Genomic DNA, 20,293 nt, shown 5'->3' on the forward strand with positions numbered 1-20,293 from the left:
TGGGTTTGATGTGTTTATTCATTTATGACGTTTTCAAATTTTACACAAAATACTGTCAAAGATGGCACGAACAATTCTCTTAACACCAATCTTATCACAATAACATTTTTATTTGAAACATGGTCTCAACACTGCACACAATGTTGTATCCTATGTGCCACACCTACGTTTAAACCTGAAAGAGGAAAAAAACCTGGACTGGACTGTGAAGAAGAAGTCCCAGGGTTTGTTTCTGACTGGGTGCCTTCTTCATGCAGGTACGTTTCTTCCACATTTAGTGAAGTTTCTTGTTTATGTCATTTGAAAATCGCAGAACCTTTTCTCTTGATTACAAAATCAGGATCTTTCAGCTATGAAATTCTTCAGATACAAAAACCATGATCCATTTTTTCTTTCAAGGCAGTGCATTTCTATATGGTCCCTGTATGCTATCAGAAGACTTTATTTATCCCCAAGGGGCCATTAACAAACAATTGCCCCTTGGGGATAAATTGTTTGTTAATGGCCCCTTGGGCAACTACTCAGCAGTTGTGACTGGACATAGCCGAACGCTCCACATTCATATGTGACATCATCTGCCACACATAACAAGTACGGTTGTCTTAGAGGAGAATACCAGAATAAAAAGTCTTTAGTCTTGGATAAAAATGCGTCCCTGCACACATGGCTGCACTTAGACTGTGATGTGCCGTCCATGAACCATTAATCCAGTGTTGAACAGTTATTACTAGGGGTGCAACGATATTCGTATCGATATTGAACCGTTCGATACAGTGCTTTCGGTTCGGTACGCATATGTATCGAACAATACAACATTTGTAATTTATTTTATCAACTTTCCTTCTGACGATGCTGTCTGTGTTGAGCGCTCAGTGAATCTGTGTTCGACTACTCCGCCTAGGCTGCACTGTCGAGCGCAGATCCACTGAGCGCTCAACACAGACAGCATAGTCAGAAGGAAGAGCGCAGGGCAAGCTAGCAAGACAGAAGTTAAGCTCTCCTTGCAACATGGACCTCCCCCACCCTCATTCAGATCTGGCGTTTGGAATTATTTTGGTTTTCATGTGACGTATGACCCTGAAGGTAAGCGCGTCATGGACTAAAGTAAAACAGTATGTTGGATGTGCCATGCAATGCTCAATTACATGGGTGGGAACTAGTGTGTTAGCGCAGTTAGCTCGTTAACGTGTTAGCCGTCTAGCCCCATGCACGGGGCGATCGGCGGTAGCTCGTTAACGGAGATTTGCCGTGTTGTGGCGTTAAGGTAATTTCAACGAGATTAACCTGAAAGCACTAGTGGGAACACAACGAATATGACTGCACATTTACGCCGACATCATCCTAGTGCAAAGACAAAAACAACAAGCATGCTACTAACTTTAGCCGAGTCATTTAGACAGCTGTTAGCACGTGATTCTCCTTATGCTGCTGAGAATATAGCCCAGAAGAAGCGGATAGTATAGCTTTTATTTTGGAAAGAGACATTTCTCTGTATAATAAACTCTCTTTTCCAAAGATGAGTGATTCCTCAATCAGATACAGGGCTCGCAATATCGCTAGCCCGACGTCCTGGGGCTAGCGATTTTTTTCAGTCGGGCTACCAAAATCTATCTCTTCCCTGCCCGTCGGGCTATTGTACAAAAAATATATGTCAATGCTTTTGCATTCTTTCAGAAATGTAGCTGGGTAATTATGTCATTGGCATCGGTGAGCCACTGTCAATATGTGACATATTGAAATCGCGTTTGAATTTGCGCTTGTTTTTTTGCTTTCACTTTGCAATCGTGCGAACTGTGTATAGAGAGCGACAGCACTGATTGGTGAGTGATGATAATTTGTGCACCAATTCCTCTGACATCGTCTTATTAATCGTTAGCTTACTATGCAAACATGACAAGTGAAATCTCCCGCAGCTTAAACATGTGAGAGGTTGATCGCGCAGAGAATCGCTGAGCTTATGTGAGTGTGTGTGTAAAAGCAGCAGGATTTATATTTGACTACGATGACCTGGATGACTGAGAACCTTCACAGACAGATATATATTTTAGTTCTGCTGAGCCAAATAAGACAGGTCAGGGTGAAGAAGTGACAGCCAAAGAAAAGCTTACCGCAAAACGGAGAAGTTATGACAAATCAGACTATAAGGCAAAAAGAAAGTGCAGCTTTATGGTTTCATGGACAAAAGAGTTTCTGTGGCTGCAATATGACGAGCTAAATAACCAGGGCTGCACATAAGTGGTCCGCAGGTGCGCATTCGCTGTCAAAATAAAAAACACGCACAAGGGTTAGGGTTAAATTTAAAAACTGTACTTTTCAGTTAAAATATATATTTATAATTTTAATAAATGACAAATTAAAAAGGCATGAACATTTTTTTTGTATCGAAAAAATATCGAACCGTGACACCAAAGTATCGAACCGAACCGAACCGTGAATTTTGTGTATCGTTGCACCCCTAGTTATTACGTCTGTGTGAAAGGCCCTTGACAGAACTGGCACACTTGTGTAAACATGGCAGGTAGCAGAGTAAATAAGTGGTAGATGTAAGGGGTTAGACAAATTCAAGACTTTCAATCATCAGGACACAGATGATCAATCAGTCAAAGGATAACTGATCAGTTCAGGTCGGGCGATGTAAGCAGTGTTGAAGTGGGTGGAGCTGCTTCACCGAGAGGCTGCAAAAGAAATAAAGAGAGTCGGTGTTTCAGACATCTTTCCAAATCACAACCGAGTTGGCAAAAGTACAGACATTCTGTACTTAAGTAGAAGTCCAGATACTACTGTTAAAAAATACTCCAGTAAAGGTTGAAGTACTGATTCAACTCATTTACTCGAGTAAAAGTAAATATTACAGACTCCAACATGTACTCAAAGTAAGACAGCAAATAGTAGTTCTTTGCAGCGCATTTCTATTTTTGTGCAAAGCATGAAGTTGATGTGAAGGTGGAATTCAGGATCTCAGCATCATCAGCTAAAATTCATATGAATCTCTGACCATGAACCCACAGCCACTGTGCACCAGTCACACACTGGCCTTTATTTTAAACCCATCACAGTGAAGCAAACCAGCCTGTTTATCCTGCTCTAACCTGCAGAGGATTGTCATGCAGCAAACAAAATGTTGAGATGGGTATTGTAGCTGACATTGTTGCAGATTTGATCCAGATGCACTTTGAGTATGAAGACTATGAAGAGTTTGAGAGCTGGATACTTACAGTGTATGATACGAAGCTACGCCTCTGCCTGAAGAGAAGGACACAGAGAATGGCAGCGATGACTGTCTGGGCCAGAGTGAAGACGAGGAGGGACGACTTCACTCCCCTGCTCAGCCTCTGTTGTGAAAAGTACATACATTTCACACAAGATGCATTAATTATTGCACAATTTATCCATGCTCAGTGCCATTACTTGTGCTTTTGCTGTATACAAGCAAAGTAATCCATCCATCGATCTACTTAAACTAATGAATAAATGTCTGGATGGATCATTAACATGAATGATGAATTATTTCAAGTCTATATTCTATATTTTATTGAAAAGAGTATGAAGGCAAGTGGGAGATTCTTATTTTGAAATTCTTTATCATATTTCTTGTTTCATAATGGTCCAAATGTTTTCTGTGTGTTGTCTCCAGACAGGCCAGTTTCGTGCTCATTGACTATTAAGCTGTGTCTTGGATATGTGCAGAATGGGTTTTGGTAAATAAGCATCATCTGTAAAAACCCCCAAACAAACATCTGCATGACAGCATTTGTTGCTCCACAACCCAGATGTATGTTCAGAATGAGTTGGTCCTTCACAGATGTAAAACCTAAACATAGATGCACTGTTGCACTCCTACACCATCAGAAACGCTGTCTATAGTCTGTGTCCTCCAACAAGATAACTGCCCATTGAAAAACTGTTTCATAAGTGTCATAAGACAGTTTTCCAATTCTTATCAGTCCATCTTAAATCAGCTCATGTCCAGGGAAGTTGGAGACGTGTCTCGACTGTGTTTACATCTGTTTTTTCTTTGCATGGAACAATTTTAACTTGCATTTGTGGCTACAGTGGACTGTATTAACTGCCAGCTGCTGCATGAAGCCCACACAGTGATTTCCAACACAGGCTTGTATCTGTTTTTAATATCACCACTATTTCATATAGTAGTCAGCACTGTCCTTGGCCTAACAGATGTTTCGTCAATCAGTAAAACACTCCACAGAGCTGGCCCTCCAGTCAAACCCATTGACACTGAAGAACAGCTTTGGTTAGGACATGGTTAGGACCCTAAGGTCACTCTAACACAGCCCCTTACAGAAATGCTTGTGCTCTAGCTGCAGACATAGCCTCACCATTCCAGGGCTTGGTTTTTTAGCATAGACACGTACTAGATACTGGGTGGGAATCGAACGTACGACTCCCGCTCCAAAGGTGTGTAGTCTTACCACTAGACTATCCAGCTACTTTTCTTGAGTGGGCCAGACACACACATCATAAACCATTCACTCATACTTTGTACAGTGTAGTATTGTACAAATCATGGTGTCGTACAAGAGAAGTCCAATAGGATCGATTTTAAAGTTCTTTTATTGGTTTTTAAATGTCTTAATGGTCTTGGGCCTTCTTATCTCTCAGATCTGCTTTTACCATACGAACCCTCGCGGACCCTGAGGTCCTCTGGTACTGGCCTTTTGATTGTCCCTAAAGTCAGGACACATACTCATGGAGAGGCAGCTTTTCAGTGGTATGGTCCTCGTCTGTGGAACAGCCTGCCGGAGGAGCTCAGGGCCGCAGAGAACGTACATGTTTTTAAGAACAGGCTCAAGACCACCTTTTTAATTTAGCTTTTACTTAGCGTTTATTTATTTTATGCTTATTTATTCTATCCTGTTATTCTATTATTAATTTAGACTTTACCTAATATTTAAGATAAGATAAGATAAGATAACCTTTATTAGTCCCACACGTGGGAAATTTGTTTTGTCACAGCAGGAAGTGGACAGTGCAAAAGTTATGAGGCAAAAATTAGAATACAATAAGAATAAATACAGTACACAGCTGTACAGAATAGAATAAAATAAAATACTATATACAGTAGAATAAAATAAAATAAATATACAATAAGATAAAAATAGAATACAAATACAAATACTATATACAACTGAGTAAAAATACAACGATGACAGAAAGGATTATTGCACTTAGTATTATTGCATATGTATGGATGTGTGTGCTTGATCAGTTAAAGTCTTTATTATGGAGTCTGACAGCAGTGGGGAGGAAAGACCTGCGAAATCTCTCCGTCCCACACCGTGGGTGCCGCAGTCTCCCACTGAAGGAGCTGCTCAGTGCTGTCACAGTCTGCTGCATGGGGTGGGAGATGTTGTCCATCAGGGATCACAGCTTAGCCGCCGTTCTCCTGTCACTCACCACCTCCACTGAGTCCAGAGGGCATCCTAGAACAGAGCTGGCCCTTCGGATCACCCTGTTCAGTCTCTTCCTGTCCCCAGCAGAGATGCTGCCGCCCCAGCAGACCACACCATAAAAGATAGCAGAAGCCACAACAGAGTCATAGAAGGTCTTCAGGAGTGGGCCCTCCACTCCAAACGACCTGAGTCTCTGCAGCAGGTACAGCCTGCTCTGCCCTTTCCTGTAGAGGGCGTCTGAGTTATGAGTCCAGTCCAGTCTGTTGTTCAGATGAACACCAAGGTACCTGTAGCTGTCCACAGCCTCAATGTCCATACCTTGGATGTTCAGTGGTTGCAGTGGAGAATGCTTGTGCCTGCGGAAGTCTACCACCAGTTCCTTGGTTTTACTGGCGTTGATCTGGAGGTAGTTCAGCTGGCACCAGTCCACAAAGTCTTGGGTCAGTCCTCTATACTCCTTGTCGTCCCCATCAGTGATGAGGTGACTATTGCAGAGTCATCAGAGAACTTCTGCAGGAAGCACTGGGTGGAATTGTGGGAGAAGTCTGCAGTGTAGATGGTGAAGAGGAACGGAGCCAGAACCGTTCCCTGTGGGGCCCCCGTACTGCAGACGACCCTGTCCGACACACAGCCCTGAGTCCTCACATACTGTGGTCGGTCGGTGAGGTAGTCCAGGATCCAGGTAGTGAGGTGATGGTCCACTCCAGAGTTCTCCAGCTTGTCCTTTAGAACCGAGGGAAGAATGGTGTTGAAGGCACTGGAGAAATCAAAGAACATGATTCTCACAGTGCTTCCAGCGGTCTCCAGGTGAGCGAGGGAACGATGTAGGAGGTGAATGACGGCATCATCCGCTCCAATGCCAGGCTGGTAGGCAAATTGAAGTGGGTCCAGTGATGAGCTTATTAGGCGCCGAAGCTGAGCCAGGACCAACCGCTCCAGGGTCTTCATCAGGTGGGATGTCAGAGCCACCAGCCTGTAGCTGTTGAGGTCCTTGGGGCGAAGTCTTTGGCACTGGTACAACACAGGAGGTTTTCCAGAGCTGTGGGACTCTTCCCAACCTCAGGCTCAGGTTGAAGAGGTGCTCCATCACCCCACACAGTTGGTCCGCGCAGGACCTGACGACCCTCGAGCTGATGCCATCTGGACCCGCTGCCTTCTTGCCATTAATCCTCCTCAGTTCCCTCCTAACCTGGGTGGTTGAGAGAGACAGGCTGGAGCCTTGTGTTGAGTGTGTATTGGATGCTGTTGTTGGGGGTGGGGGGGAGTGAGCAGGGTGAATAGAGGAGGTGTGAAGTGTCTGAGGTGGAACAGCAGCAGTGGGGGTGGGTGAGTCTGCAGCCGATGTTGCAGACTGCCTCATGGCTGAATCAAATCTGTTGAAGAAATGATTCAGTTCATTTGCCCATCTCACATCCCTCCCAGGCAGAGAGTTCTGCTGTTTGTGGCCCGAGATGGTTCTGAGGCCTCTCCAGACTTCACCAACGTTGTTTTGTTGAAGCTGGTTCTCCATCTTCTGCCTGTAGCTCTCCTTCCCATTCCTTATCAGTCCCCTCAGCTCTCTCTGCACCCTTTTCAACTCCTCTTTGTCTCTGGATTTGAAGGCCCTCCTCTTCTGCTTGAGGACGGTTTTAATTTCTGGGGTAATCCAAGGTTTGTTGTTGGAGAAACACTGTACAGTCCTGGTAGGTACAGTGTTATCCACACAGAAATTAATATAGTCAGTAATGCATGTAGTAAGGCTGTCGATGTCCTCACCGTGGTCATCACAAATCACCTCCCACACAGTCGACTTATTGATTTTATTCTTATTCATTTTTTAATCTTCTTACTCTATTTATATTTATATTTATATTGTATCCTGTTCTTATTTATTTTATCATTTTACCCTGTATATATCCTATTGTGTCATATCTCCAGTGTTTCCTCAGAGGGCGCTCTCTGCACCGGGGCTGTGATCGACTGTGGCTGCTGGGTCTCTGGGGGTCCTCTCAGCCTGGTTGGGGGGCTCCTTGGCCTCCCTCCTGCTGTGTGCCCAGCCCGGAGGCTGCGGTCTGTGACCGGCTCCCGGTGCAGACGGCTCCCTGTTATAGTGTTTCCTCACTTGGCTCATGCGAGCCCAGCCCAATTTTTACTCTTTAAGTGTGCGCGTGTGTGTGTGTGTGTGTGTGTGGGGGGGGGGGGGGGGGGGGATATATGTGTATTCACATCATTTATGTTAATGAGAGTGTGGGGAGTGAGTTGGAGGGTGGGGTGGGCTGTTTTTAACTATGTAAAGCACTTTGTGCTACATTGTTTTTTGTATGAAAAGTGCTTTATAAATAAAGATTGATTGATTGATTGATTGATTGATTGAAAATGCTTAAAACCCGGAATGTTTGTGGAAACTCAAAGAAGACTCAGGGCTCCAACTGCATTGAGGCTGTGACTTTGAATATTTCTGCAGAGATTTCAGTTTTTGCTTTTAGTGCTTAACATTCAGCTGCAACTGCAGCTCATCAAGCCATCACCAGCTGCACTGATTACCTTCTCCATGAGCGTCCTATTTAGCAGTGCAGCTGAGCTACAGTCAATGCTGGATTATTGAGTTTACCCTTGTTAGTATGGCCGTGTTCCTCTGTGTTTTTGAACCTCACTTGTTGTGGATACCTTTGCCGACATGTGTGTTTGTTTTGTTACCAGGGAGCGGGAGCGTTTTTCTTCACTTGGACGGAGTCACGGATTAGGAGCACAAGAGGGAAGTGTGTGTTGGAGCTATGGGTCGGAGCACGGATTGTTTGGAACTTTTTTTTACGTATAGATCTAACTATACTGTAGAAGCACTTCATCTTAATAAGTTATTTCTAATTATATTTTATATATTATGGGGATGGCTAAATGCTTAAATATGCAATCCATACACTGGACATGTCACTATTACTCAGGATGTGAGCGCAAAAAAGAGTATTATGCTTTACACAATTACAAAAAGACAGAAAACAACTACAAACTGAAACACGTACTAAGAGACAACAAAATAAATACAAAGTAACACAAAAATCTCTACAAAGAGAAAAAAACGAGTGTACAAAATGACAGAGAAAAAGACTACAGGGACACAAAAATGATAGACACACAACAAAAATGTGCAAATTAAGTACAAAGAAATCCAGAATGACAGGTACTGAAAGACACCCAGAATAGTTTAAGGACCAACCGTCTCGTAGTGCTTTTCGTCACATCTGTCGTATTCTGTAGTTTTCATACAAGGCTCCTCAGGATTCTTGTTCATGTCCACAGAGTAGATGATCACAGCCACCACTGACAGCATAACAGACACCATGCTTATCATGAGACACAGCTGCAGCTGAAACCCCGCCCCCCCAAAAACATTTTACTTTAGTATGTTAGCTTTTTCTAAATCATGCGCTGTTGTTCAGTTATTTTCAACTTAGCTGAAACAATGTTTCAAGTTTTAGAAGAGACTCACAATCTTCATGGTGCAGTGTTTGTCCAAGAATATTGCGATTCCTCCTGCTGTGATGAACTGCGAGCAGGAAAATCCATTTATTAATATACCACTAACCCCCCCACATGCGCGCGTGCGCGCGCGCACACACACACACACACACACACACACACACACACACACACAAACTCACCATCAGGCCGCTCCACCAAGGAACTCCCAGGGTGACCACCTCTGTGAACTCAGTGAAGAGCAGAGGAATGGAGTAGGACATGACCATCAGTCCTAGCATCACCTGACTAACCTGGGATGTGCACACACACACACACACACACACACACACACACACACACACACACACACACACACACACACACACACACAGATTACTATCAAACAGCTCTCTGACAGAAGTTATGATACAGGAACATGCTGCATCCTCATCCATGTGAAACATGGAGGTGGTAATTCCATTCAATTCCATTTGTACACCAGTAATAACAAAGACAACTGAATTAAGGTGCTTCATATTGCAATGTAAAGACCCCACAGCATTGCAGAGACATCTCTAACAATCAGATGACCGCTGTGAACAAGCACTTAGCGAAGATGTAAAGAAAGGATTCCCTTTTAATAGGATGCAACCGCCACCAGAACTTGACCAATGGGGGGGCAGCCATCGGCCAAGACTGGCTGTGGAGTAATGAACCAAAAGGATTGCAAAGGTAGGCAAGGACAAAATACACACTATGGAGTGGAAAGGACAAAAGCTAATGACATGTAGAAGTGGCATATAAATGCATGGGGAGGGAAAAAGAAATCAAAACACAGACGTTCTGTATCCACACATATACAAACACACAGAGGTCAAAACTCACCCCCAGACATTTGGGTTCTCCTTTCTGGATGGCATTCTTCAGTGCCTGTTGTCTCTCAGCAAGCTTGAGAGTATTCGGGTCTGCCAGCACCCGCACTGTGAGATCCCTGGAGACTGACACTGCCATCACCTGCAATGAGCAGCAAAGCACCCACTGCACTCATCTCTCAAATCAAATCACATGCTCTGCAGAATTGTGCAGGGAACATTGGGGGAGCTGCAGAACTTTCCTACATCACATATGCAGACTTTTAGTAGTCTATGTTCCATTTAATTATATCCCAACAAAGTGTGTAGATAGCAGATATTTTCTCTTTACTACCATCTCCTGGAAAAAAGGCAAAACAATGACTCACCATCATTTTTAAAACTGTGTACATGCTGTTGTAAAATGCAAGCACAGAGATGTAGCATAGTTGCATTTAGCATCGGGTTCATGAACACTGCAAGATGCTATAAAAGATCCAGAAATCAAAGCCTTACCTGCAGTTACTATAAGTACTAACATTGTGAAGAACTACCTGTCCTCTGTGACTATTACAGACTTAAGACAGGAACACTGGTTTCGACTTTGAGGCTGCACAATGCATGAAAATGGGCAAGTATTAAGATATTAGAAGCTACAGTCTGTCTGTGTTCCAGTGAGCCGTCACCTTTGGCTCTGTACTAGTGGATCTCAAGACATTTGAATGATATGAAGAAGTTCATTTGTATGTAATTTTGATGATCATTGCTGATAGGAAACGAAAGCAAGAATCGAATGTGTCAATTTATTCAAGCATGTTATGGTTTGGTTGTCAGGTTTGGGGTTTTGTGTTCGTTCTTCTCCTCTCTTGTCCTAAGAGCCTGTCTCTGAGTCTGTCCAAAGGGTTTGCAGCTTTCCTCTGAAACCACATCTAGAATTCTCAATCGGTAAAGAGAAGGACAATGCAGTAACGTACCTGCCTGCCCACTCTCTACCACTGTTTGTATCTGGAATTTGCAAACCAGCCCACTCTTTGGTGACTTGTTCAAAGGGATGAGCCTGAGGCCTGAGGAACTATTTCACAGAATCAACTTTTTTAGGATTTCCTTACCTGGATGATTGAGGATGCGTCAAGACCATTTCACTGAGATGAAGAATTGATCATGAACTCTGTGAACATGCTAAAGACAAGAACTAGCCCTGACCTTGTCTATTCTTCCATTCATTCTGGCACTGTAAGCGTTGGATCCCTGATCAAGGTTTTTAAGATATCGAATGCTTCTGCAGTCTTCCAGGCCCTAGTAAACAATATGTATTACAGTCTTTTTGTGTTTGTATACCTTGATAATATTCTCATCTTCTCCAAGGAGCAGTATTGTGAGCATGTGAGGTTAGTTTGTATCAGCATGTGTCAAGGCAGAAAAGTGTGTTTTCACACTGTTGCTTTGTATGAACAGCAGATGTAGACAATGCCTTCATGAAACTGAGACAGCTCCTCTCCTATTTCAGAATCAGAATACTTTATTGATCCCTGGGGGAAATTATTTTTTGTTACAGTGCTCCATTTTAAACCAACATTAAGACAAGACAGACAATACACTAACTAAGAATAGTACAATATATACATATATATACATACATACATAAGTCACTCATTTTTTGATCCAACCTGACTCACACAAACAGTTTGTGGAGTTACACACTTGTGACTGTGGGGCAGTGGCAACCCTTTCCCAGTGTGGTGACCCACATGGTAAGTGCCACCCATGTTCTTTCTTCTCCTATCATTTGTCTTCCACTGAGCAGAATTATGACTTAGGTAAACTTAAGCTCCTAGTACTTACTGTCAGGGTCCTGGGACTGGGCGACCCAGGATCCCTGGGCAGTCATGGACCTGTGTATTATTATTATGTATTTTTGGTGTCGTTTCCCCTTCTCTGTGCGTGTACATATGTGTGTTTCTCTGTGCTGTGTTAGTCTGTGTCCCACTCATATGTTTAGGCGAGGTATGGGTGTGTATGTCTGCGGGTGTGCCTGGAGGATGGAGCTCGGCCACCTGCAGGCCTGAGGGGTGTGGCCCTGCGGAGGGACTGGCCACACCCGAAGCCACACACCTGCCGCTGATCAGGGCTCGTCGGGGGAGCTACTTAGGAGAGTCTTGGAGCTCCCACCGACGCGGGATCATTGAGTTATCTTACCAAGTCAGTGTGTGTTAGCGTAGGTCTGTGCTGTGCGTATATGCCCGCCGAGGGTTAGTGTTGACGGCTGCGCCTCTGGTTTCCCTACAGGAGGAGGAGTGGTCCGGAGAGGCAGCACGCACGGGGGTGCGGAAACACAACAGCGGGGAGCACGAGCACAGATATCGGAGGGAAGCACGCGCACGGGGTTCGAGGGAGCAACGGGGAGTTATTGTATTTACAGCCTTTTCACTGTAAATAAAGAGCACTGTTTGCATCGCAGAGTCTGCGTTTTGGGTCCTCCTTTCCCCACATCCCCACGGTCTGCCAGCCAGACCGTGACACTTACGTTAGCTGTGCAGACCCCATTTGGAGGGAGGCAAAGAGCCTTTTGTTTGTACAAATGATCAGTTATTTAATATTGAACACATTGTTAAATGAATTTTATAACATTTGTACTGATCACCAAATCTAGTGTATTTTTAACAAATTATTACATCTTAGAATTTTTGTTATTTTTAACATTTTTGCATATTATTTTAGTTTGTTGTAGTTCATTTCCACTTGCATCAAAGGATTTAAATAAATAACAAACATGTTCCATGTACCTCAAAGTCACTAAATCTGTTCTCAAACTCCTAGAAATGGAGGAAACAGTTTCATGATCATTAATATGCAAATTGCCATGACTGTTGCTTAACAACCACTGATCAACAACCACTGATCAATAACCATGAGTCCCATTCACAGAGAGTTGATTGGCTGCAATCACAGCATTGTAAGATGGTGACAGATGTACCCTTAGGCCCCTCCTCAATTCAGAGATGGTCTTTCCCTTTTCACGTAAATGGCCTCCTTGACTCCGCCCTCAAACCAGCGTTCCTCCCTGTCCAGGATGTTACATCCTCATCATTGAAAGAGTGTCCACTGGCCTGTAGGTGTGAATAGACTGCAGAGTCCTGGCCTGACGAGGCGGCTCTTCTGTGCTGTGCCATCCGCTTCGCCAGAGGTTGTTTGGTTTCCCCGATGTATAAATCACAGCAATCCTCCAGTGTACACTATACTGTGCTGTTTGTGCAGGCAGACCCGATCCTTGGGGTCGAGGCCCCAAATGGGAGCATTGCCATTAAGAAGCACTATCATTCAGCACTGACTGCATGGAGGGAAAGTGCAGGACTGTAAATGTACGGAAAAAATGTTCTTCTGAGCTTCAAATGCATTTATGGTACTTATCATGTCAGCAACTGTCTTACCTTTTGATTGACAGTTCAAATGGATCAGGACCCAATGACGTCAGTTAAAAATGCAAGGTCAAGCATCCACTCAGTGTCCTTGAGATGTCTTTCCCTTTGGTCTGCACGAACTGCATGAACTCCTTGATTTCACCCAAAGGTGACAAAAAATGACATACACCCATCCCCTGCTTAGTCATCAGATCTCTCTGTGTAGTAACAGGTCACCGTGCTCAGCTGAAAGTTCCTCCAATAGGACGCCTGCTGGTGAATGGTGCAGTGGTTAGGCAGACATTTTGGCAAGTCTGTGTTACTATTGCATTGAGCAACGAAGCCTGCATGTCAGCATGTCACGGTAGGAGCCCCGTGAGTAGTCTCCGACTCCAGCTTTTTTAATGGTACCTTGTTCTCCATGAAGAACCTCTTCACTGCATGTAGATGTCAACTCCCTCTGTTGTGTCTTTAGGGGCAGTAGTGTGAAATCATCAAACACCATTTGACAGACATGATCATCCGCGATGTACTGCTGCTGTCCACAGACTCATCGTGCTGGATGTTGAACTACTAACCAGATCCTGGTCAAGTTCTCAGATATAGCTGACACTCTTCTCACCACTGTACTCGCCCCCAGTTACACATATTTATGTAATTGATATTAGGACCATTCTTCTCAAGTGTTTGAACAGAGTGTTTGCAATTATTATCACTGTGCCCTCCAAAATCTCTTTGCAGCTCTGAATGAAGCTTCAGTTGCTTTTTGTGACTTTTCACCAGCCTTGTAAAAAAAAAAAAAGACTTCTGGTTGCCCAAAACTGCCTTTAATTCGTCGACTTTTTTGCTCATGATGGTGGGTAGTTAGCATGGAGGCTTGCATGAAGTGCACTGAAGTGTCTCTCCACTTTGTGCCGCTTTGCCATCGCCACAGTTGCCCCCTGTGTTGGGGAGTAATTGAATACATGTACCAGCGTTACGTATTTAACATACGAAATATGCGTAACTGTATTTCGTTACAGTTACCGTTTAAAAAGGTGGTATTCCGAATACAGTTACTTTGTTGAAATAAACGGATTACATGACGGTCTTTTCCTGTTTCACATGTTAGGCTATGGCCTCTCTATTTTTGGTAATTCCACGCCGGTGGAAACCCAAGCGAAACGCAGTAAGGGGCTCAATGCCTGTGTCTTATTGTCACGGCCCATGTCACCTCTACTTGCAGCCGCATAATGACGTGAAGAAATATTTAAAAAAAAATTATTATTCAAAAAATTATTTAATATGAAGGCAATATGAGCAGAGTGTTACAGGCATAGCCCTATACCCGTCATGTGCAAAAAAACGGAGAGCGGAAAAGTTCGAGCTGTCATGGAGCAGAAACGGGAGCTGGAAGCATGTAAATATAATAATAACCACTGCAGCCAAGAAGAGAGCCTGACGAGCCCAGCTGTAAGTAAGCTGTTAAGACTCGACTGTACACTGTGTTCCTGGTTTCCTTTGAAACAATAAGCTCTGTTGCAGCAGCCTTTCAACGCCCCCTCTGTCTCTCACTAGCAAACTTGACCCAGACAACAAAGTAAAGCTAGTTTTCAGCTACGAGCCCGACACGAACCCGCCGTATTAGTCAGAGGTCCCTTTACTACGGTTCAGAGCCGCGGACCTGTTTTATATATGCGCGGAATAGTTTTCTATACGAGATCACTGAGGTGGCACGGTGGTTAGCGCTGTTGCCGCACAGCAAGAAGGTCCTGAGTTCAATTCCACCATCAGGCCGGCGTCTTTCTGTGTGGAGTTTGCATGTTCTCCCCGTGTCTGCGTGGGTTCCCTCTGGGTACTCTGGCTTCCTCCTACTGTCCAAAGACATGCAGCTTGTGGGGATAGGTTAATTGGATAATCCAAATTGTCACTAGGTGTGAATGGTTGTCTGTCCCTATGTGTTGGCTCTGCGACAGACTGGCGACCTGTCCAGGATGTACCCCGCCTCTCGCCCTATTACAGCTGGGATAGGCTCCAGCAACCCTGAAAAGGATAAGTGGAAGCGAATGGATGGATGGACGAGATCACTGCTAAAAGTGCAGTCCCACACCGGTTGCCCTGCAAATGAGACATACACACTTTTCTTTAACTGTTAGTTTAAAGATTTTTGTTTTCCATGTTTTTCTGAAAGAGTGAAAGCCACATCCTGCTCCTCATTGGAGCTACGCCCGCTGTCTCATCTCAGCAAAGAGCAAGACGGCAATTTGTCTTGATATTGAACCTCAGACCTCAGACAAGGTCCGAGATCATATATAGATACCGTTCTGTTTTAAATATGTTCATATGCTAATGAGACAAATAAGTGGAAATTGTATTTCTATTGTTATACATCAGAAAATTGTGAAGCTTTTATTTTGACATCCGGATAGACAGGAAAGCCTTTATCTTGACATGTGCATAGACAGGAACAGTGGGTCAGGATTCCAGCATCACCTGACTGTCGGCCCAGGAACTGTGAGAGAGTAGCGGTGGGGAGGTGCGGGAAATTTGAAGGTGGACATTCCATACGGTTTGAGTGAATTGTTTGGTTTTTGGACTTTGGACTACGGATTTGGATCACAGAGTTTGGCAGTTGGCATAAACTGGTGTGTGACTGGCTCGAATGGTGTCTCTGGTAGATGAGGATGATGAAATGGATTTTGGTGAATGGACCCTGGTTGCTGGCGGGGGAAGATCAGGAAGAGGGAGAAGCAGGGGAGAGGAGGCAAGTTTGGTTGGGTTGCAGACCAGTAAACAGAGTTTGGAAGAGAACAGCTCAGATGAAGGGTTCAGGGTCATGAGGAAGAAGATGGTGAGGGAGGAATTTAAGATAACTTTGAAATTCAGGAAGGAGGATCAGGAAGTGCAATTGAGCCCAATAGCGGTGTCTAGAGAATTGGAAAAGAAGTTTGGTGCTAATTATCCACACCTAGTCAAGTGTGGATAAAAGCATACCCGAGGTAGGCTTCCCAGAAGCTCACTGTTCTTTGCCTTGATGGCACCAGCCATTTTAGCCAACCTGCAATGCCATTTTAAGATAAACCTCTTCTCACTAACGCTCTGGTATTCGTCTCCTTTTTTATGTTGCGGCTTTTGAGCAGGGTCGTAACATAAGTGGGGGCTCGTCCGGGATTGTTTAGACATTTTTTTGGGACTGAAATCAGTTTGTTTTACTTTTAAGTGGGTGAGTGAAGGTGTTCACTGTGATTGAGCAACGTCCCTTTAGTAAGTGTGTTTTAGCTGGGTAGCTGTGCTGCCCTTCCATCGCAGCATTTGTTTGTTGTTTTGCTTTGTTGTTGTTTTCATTTGTTGTTTGGTGGTACACCACTGAAGACTAGGTAGGTAAAGTTAGGGTTTTATTGTTTTTAGCGTTTTAGGTTGGGAGTTGCACATAGTAAATCAGCGGCACCAAACTTGGCAGGAGGTTTGAGACCATTAATTCTGGTCTTGTAGCTGAGGCAGGTAGGCTGTTCTTAAGTTGGCATTGCGTGTACATCATGTGTGTGCATCTGATGTCAGTGTGGATGGATGCTAATGACATCCTCATAAGGTGAGTGTTTTGTGCTGTGGCCTTTATTGTGGCAGAGCGTGTGGCTACTTTGGTTAGATCACTTCTGAGCAATCATTGTGTGGCCATAGCTCTCTGTTTGTGGTTGGTCACTAGCATGCTTTCTTTACTGAGCTTTGGAGTTTAAAGTGACTTGTTGTGGTATAGGGCCACTTGTATGTGACCATTTGTGTGGTGGAGACAACAGATCAGTTGGTTGTGATTATTTGTTGCTACTTTTGGTTTTGTGTTGTAGCAGATCAAGTAATTATTTTGGGTGTGACTGTCGTGCTCCTTTGTGTTGGTCACATGTTACTTTTTGCGTGTTCAGTGTGGTAACTTCAAAATCCTCATGCAGGGGCGTCCCTGTTTAAAAATGCCAGCTAAAGAAATGTGAGTATTTAGTTCTATGTTAGAGCTGGTAATAAAGTGCTTAAGTTTATGCTTTGGCTCAAGCTTATGTTTGAGGGATCAAGGTCCAGAGGGGCTTTTTAAAAATTTAGGGGTCCTAGAGGAACCCTTTTGAGGGAGGAGGTGTTACGCAACCAGCTCCTCTGCAGCTCCTAATCTCCTCAATGTGTTCAGCTGGTGCTATTCGTCTCCTTATGTTACGACCCTGCTCTAAAGCCACAACATAGAAAAGGAGACGAATACCACAGTGTTAGTGAGAAGAGGGTTTTATCTTAAAATGGCATTGCAGGTTGGCTAAAATGGCTGGTGCCACCAAGGCAAAGACTAGTGAGCTTCTGGGAAGCCTACCTCAGGTATGCTTTTATCCACACCTGACTAGGTGTGGCCAGTTAGCACCAGCTGAACACATTGAGGAGATTAGAGGCTGCAGAGCGGCATAACAGATGGGTGGTTGGGGGAAGAAAGAAGGAACTTAAATTGGATCAGTTAGACATCTGTCAACAAGTGCCATGGCCTGTAATCCCTTCATGGATACTTTCTGAAGCAGCTGTAGGTTTTGCTTTATTGCACCAGAAGAGTAAGGACAGGGCAGGCGGTCTCGACTTAAATTCAGTTCAGGGTTACATTGAACAGTAATGTGGGTATGTGCAAGTATATACGTGTGCTTCAAAGAATCCAGCCAGTCAAGTGGGGGTAGCACTAGTAATTCTGGACTTTATGGTAGAACTTGGGAAGAGGATTAATGATTATCTGTTTACAGGAGAAATGATAGCAATTCTATTAGCGGTTCAGCGGGTGGAAGATTTGAGGCCATTGAAAGCAATTATTTGTTCAGATTCAAGAGCAGCCTTGGTCAGTCTACAGAGCGGTCATTCGGAAAGTAGATCAGATATTTTAATAGAGATTCAGCAAACTCTTTTCAGAATACATATGATGGGTCTGTCAGTGTTGGGTTCCCAGCTCACTATGGGGTAAGGGGGAATGAATGAAGCAGTGGATGGGTTAGTAAAGGAAGCTACTAATTATAGGATAGTTGATCTGGCGGTGAGTTTTGGTCAGGTGGAAGTTAAGACTGTTATTAAGCGAGAAATGAGGGGTAGATGGGAGAAACAGTGGGAAGAAGAAAGGAGGGGAAGGTGGGAGTAAGGAGAGCCACAAGGAGGTAGGAGGAGGAGGTGGTGGTGGTGTCAAGACTGAGATTTGGACATACAGGATTGAATTCTACACTGTTCTTTATAGGGAAACATAATTCAAGGACATGTAACTATTGTGGAGAGGAGGAAACTTTGGAGCATGGTATTTTGTAGTGTCGGAAGCATAAGGTAGAGAGGAGACAACTGGTCCAAAGTCTCGGTAACATTAACTTGAAATTAGATCTTATTAAGTTATTGCAAAAGGAGTTGGGGAATAAAAGCTGTCAAGCCCTGTTTCAGTTTTTGAGAGAAGGTAATTTGGAAGGATATGAAGTAGGTTGGTTTTGTTTGTTTTTGAGCGCGATTCCTGTCCACACTCCATATCAGTGGTGGCGGTAACGCACCATGCAGTTGTTTGCCAGTTCAGTCAGTTCTTTGTATATTAGACAATTAGTAATGGGGTGTTTGAGACATTATTTTGTACCTTCCTTGAAGTGCAGTAGTTATAGGTCGTAGCTTCTGAGCTAATGATACAAGTGTACACTTGCCCACTACCTGCTTATTGTTCTTTGTATTAATATCAGATTGTATATCTACAGGATGCTTATCTTGAAGTCTCCTATGTTAGTGGCTAAATACACTTACCTGCTGATTGTATGACAATCATTAAGAGTTTAGTTTTATGTGTTTCTAGTTTCACTCCAGTTCAATGATGTCAGTTCAACACTATGTTCGAAGTCATTAAAGGAGTAAGTACGCTCACCTCCCTGGCTCTTGAGTTTGGCTGGCTGTTTATCTATGTTCACGCTCAGTTCAACAGTACAGACACATTCAATCAATTTCAAATTTTAATTCAGTTTTGCCATGTTCAAATCTACATGAATAAAAAGGACAGCCACAGTATTAAATACAAAGTTTAGAAGGTGACTAGTGGAACCTACCTCTGTTATACAGCAATCCACAAAAGTAAAGTTACCATTAAAAGTTAAAACAGCGTGCACTCACATTCTACCATGAAGGAAGTGATCAGGTCAGACGCAAAAGGCTACTGTGCCATCCTGCCTAAGGTTGTTTCTTCCGCATCTTAATTTGTTTTAAGCCAAAACAGTTCTGTGCTCTGTTCGATCTATCAGTCATCTCCTATAAAACAAGCCTAACACCAAATACCTCTGTATTTTTAAGAAGCTCTGCAGTTATTAAAAAGCATCAAATTGTGTCATTCCTACCCTTTCTGCTGATCACTTTAGCCTTCAGCTGAATACTTCTTCTTTTAATGCGCCTGCTGTTTTTCAAACCAGTGTTTGAGGGGACGTTCATAAGAGCAAACAAGCTGGTGGGAGACGGGGAGGGGCAGAGCGAACTTGTTCTCCGTCTCTGGCTCCCATCCAGCAGAGCGCCTCCTTCGCTTCCTGTTCTGTTTTCCTACATTCCAGACAAGCAGCGATACACAGACCTTTGTGGAATAATCCTAAGACCCTCAGACTGTTACAGGAGGTAAGGTTGGGCTGCTTTTTATTTGTGTTTTCATCTTTGACAGTTGAATAGGATACACAAGCCCATGCGCCTTTCACAGTCCACGTTCTGTTGTTTTGGCACTATTCATGTACATATTAGAAAGAATGTGCACACACACACAGTGAGTGTAGAAAGTGCACTAAATTTTTTATTTTTAGATATTTAAAGAGGGAAAAAAGCATAAAAATGGAAATAGACGCATTCATTTTGTAGTAAATTTTTTTAGTGTTTGATGTGTTTTTATTCATATTTATTATACATGTTGTTGCTGTATAAAGCTCATTTAAAATATATATGTATATGTGTATATATGTGTGTGTGTGTGTGTGTGTGTGTGTGTGTGTGTGTGTGTGTGTGTGTGTGTGTATATGTGTATATACGTGTGTGTGTGCGTGTATATGTGTATATACATGTGTGTGTGCGTGTGTATGTGTGTGTATGTGTGTGTATGTGTGTATGTATATATGTGTGTGTGTATGTGTGTGTGTATATATGTGTGTGTGTGTATGTGTGTGTGTATATATGTGTGTGTGTGTGTATGTGTGTGTGTATATATGTGTGTGTGTGTGTG

At 43.5% G+C, this 20,293-nt stretch overlaps 2 protein-coding genes across 2 annotated transcripts in view; one reads left to right on the top strand and one right to left on the bottom strand.

Annotated features, from left to right (window-relative positions):
* Positions 1 to 19,558, bottom strand: tmem176 (transmembrane protein 176). Its single transcript, XM_004572362.4, has 7 exons — positions 19,434 to 19,558; positions 9,735 to 9,863; positions 9,050 to 9,160; positions 8,878 to 8,934; positions 8,605 to 8,754; positions 3,216 to 3,332; positions 1 to 2,675 (listed from the first exon to the last, which is right to left on the bottom strand). The coding sequence occupies exons 2-7, from the start codon at positions 9,858 to 9,860 to the stop codon at positions 2,616 to 2,618; spliced, it is 621 nt and encodes a 206-aa protein (XP_004572419.1). The 5' UTR covers positions 9,861 to 9,863; positions 19,434 to 19,558; the 3' UTR covers positions 1 to 2,615.
* The window catches only part of si:dkey-9i23.16 (uncharacterized), a 15,279-nt gene continuing 14,483 nt past the window's right edge, over positions 19,498 to 20,293 (top strand). The window contains exon 1 of the mRNA XM_023154071.2: positions 19,498 to 19,701. The gene's annotated coding sequence lies outside the window, so the exon portion shown is untranslated. The remainder of the gene's footprint in view (positions 19,702 to 20,293) is intronic.

The sequence above is a fragment of the Maylandia zebra genome, linkage group LG6, assembly GCF_041146795.1.
Source record: "Maylandia zebra isolate NMK-2024a linkage group LG6, Mzebra_GT3a, whole genome shotgun sequence".
NCBI classification, from domain to species: Eukaryota; Metazoa; Chordata; class Actinopteri; order Cichliformes; family Cichlidae; genus Maylandia; species Maylandia zebra.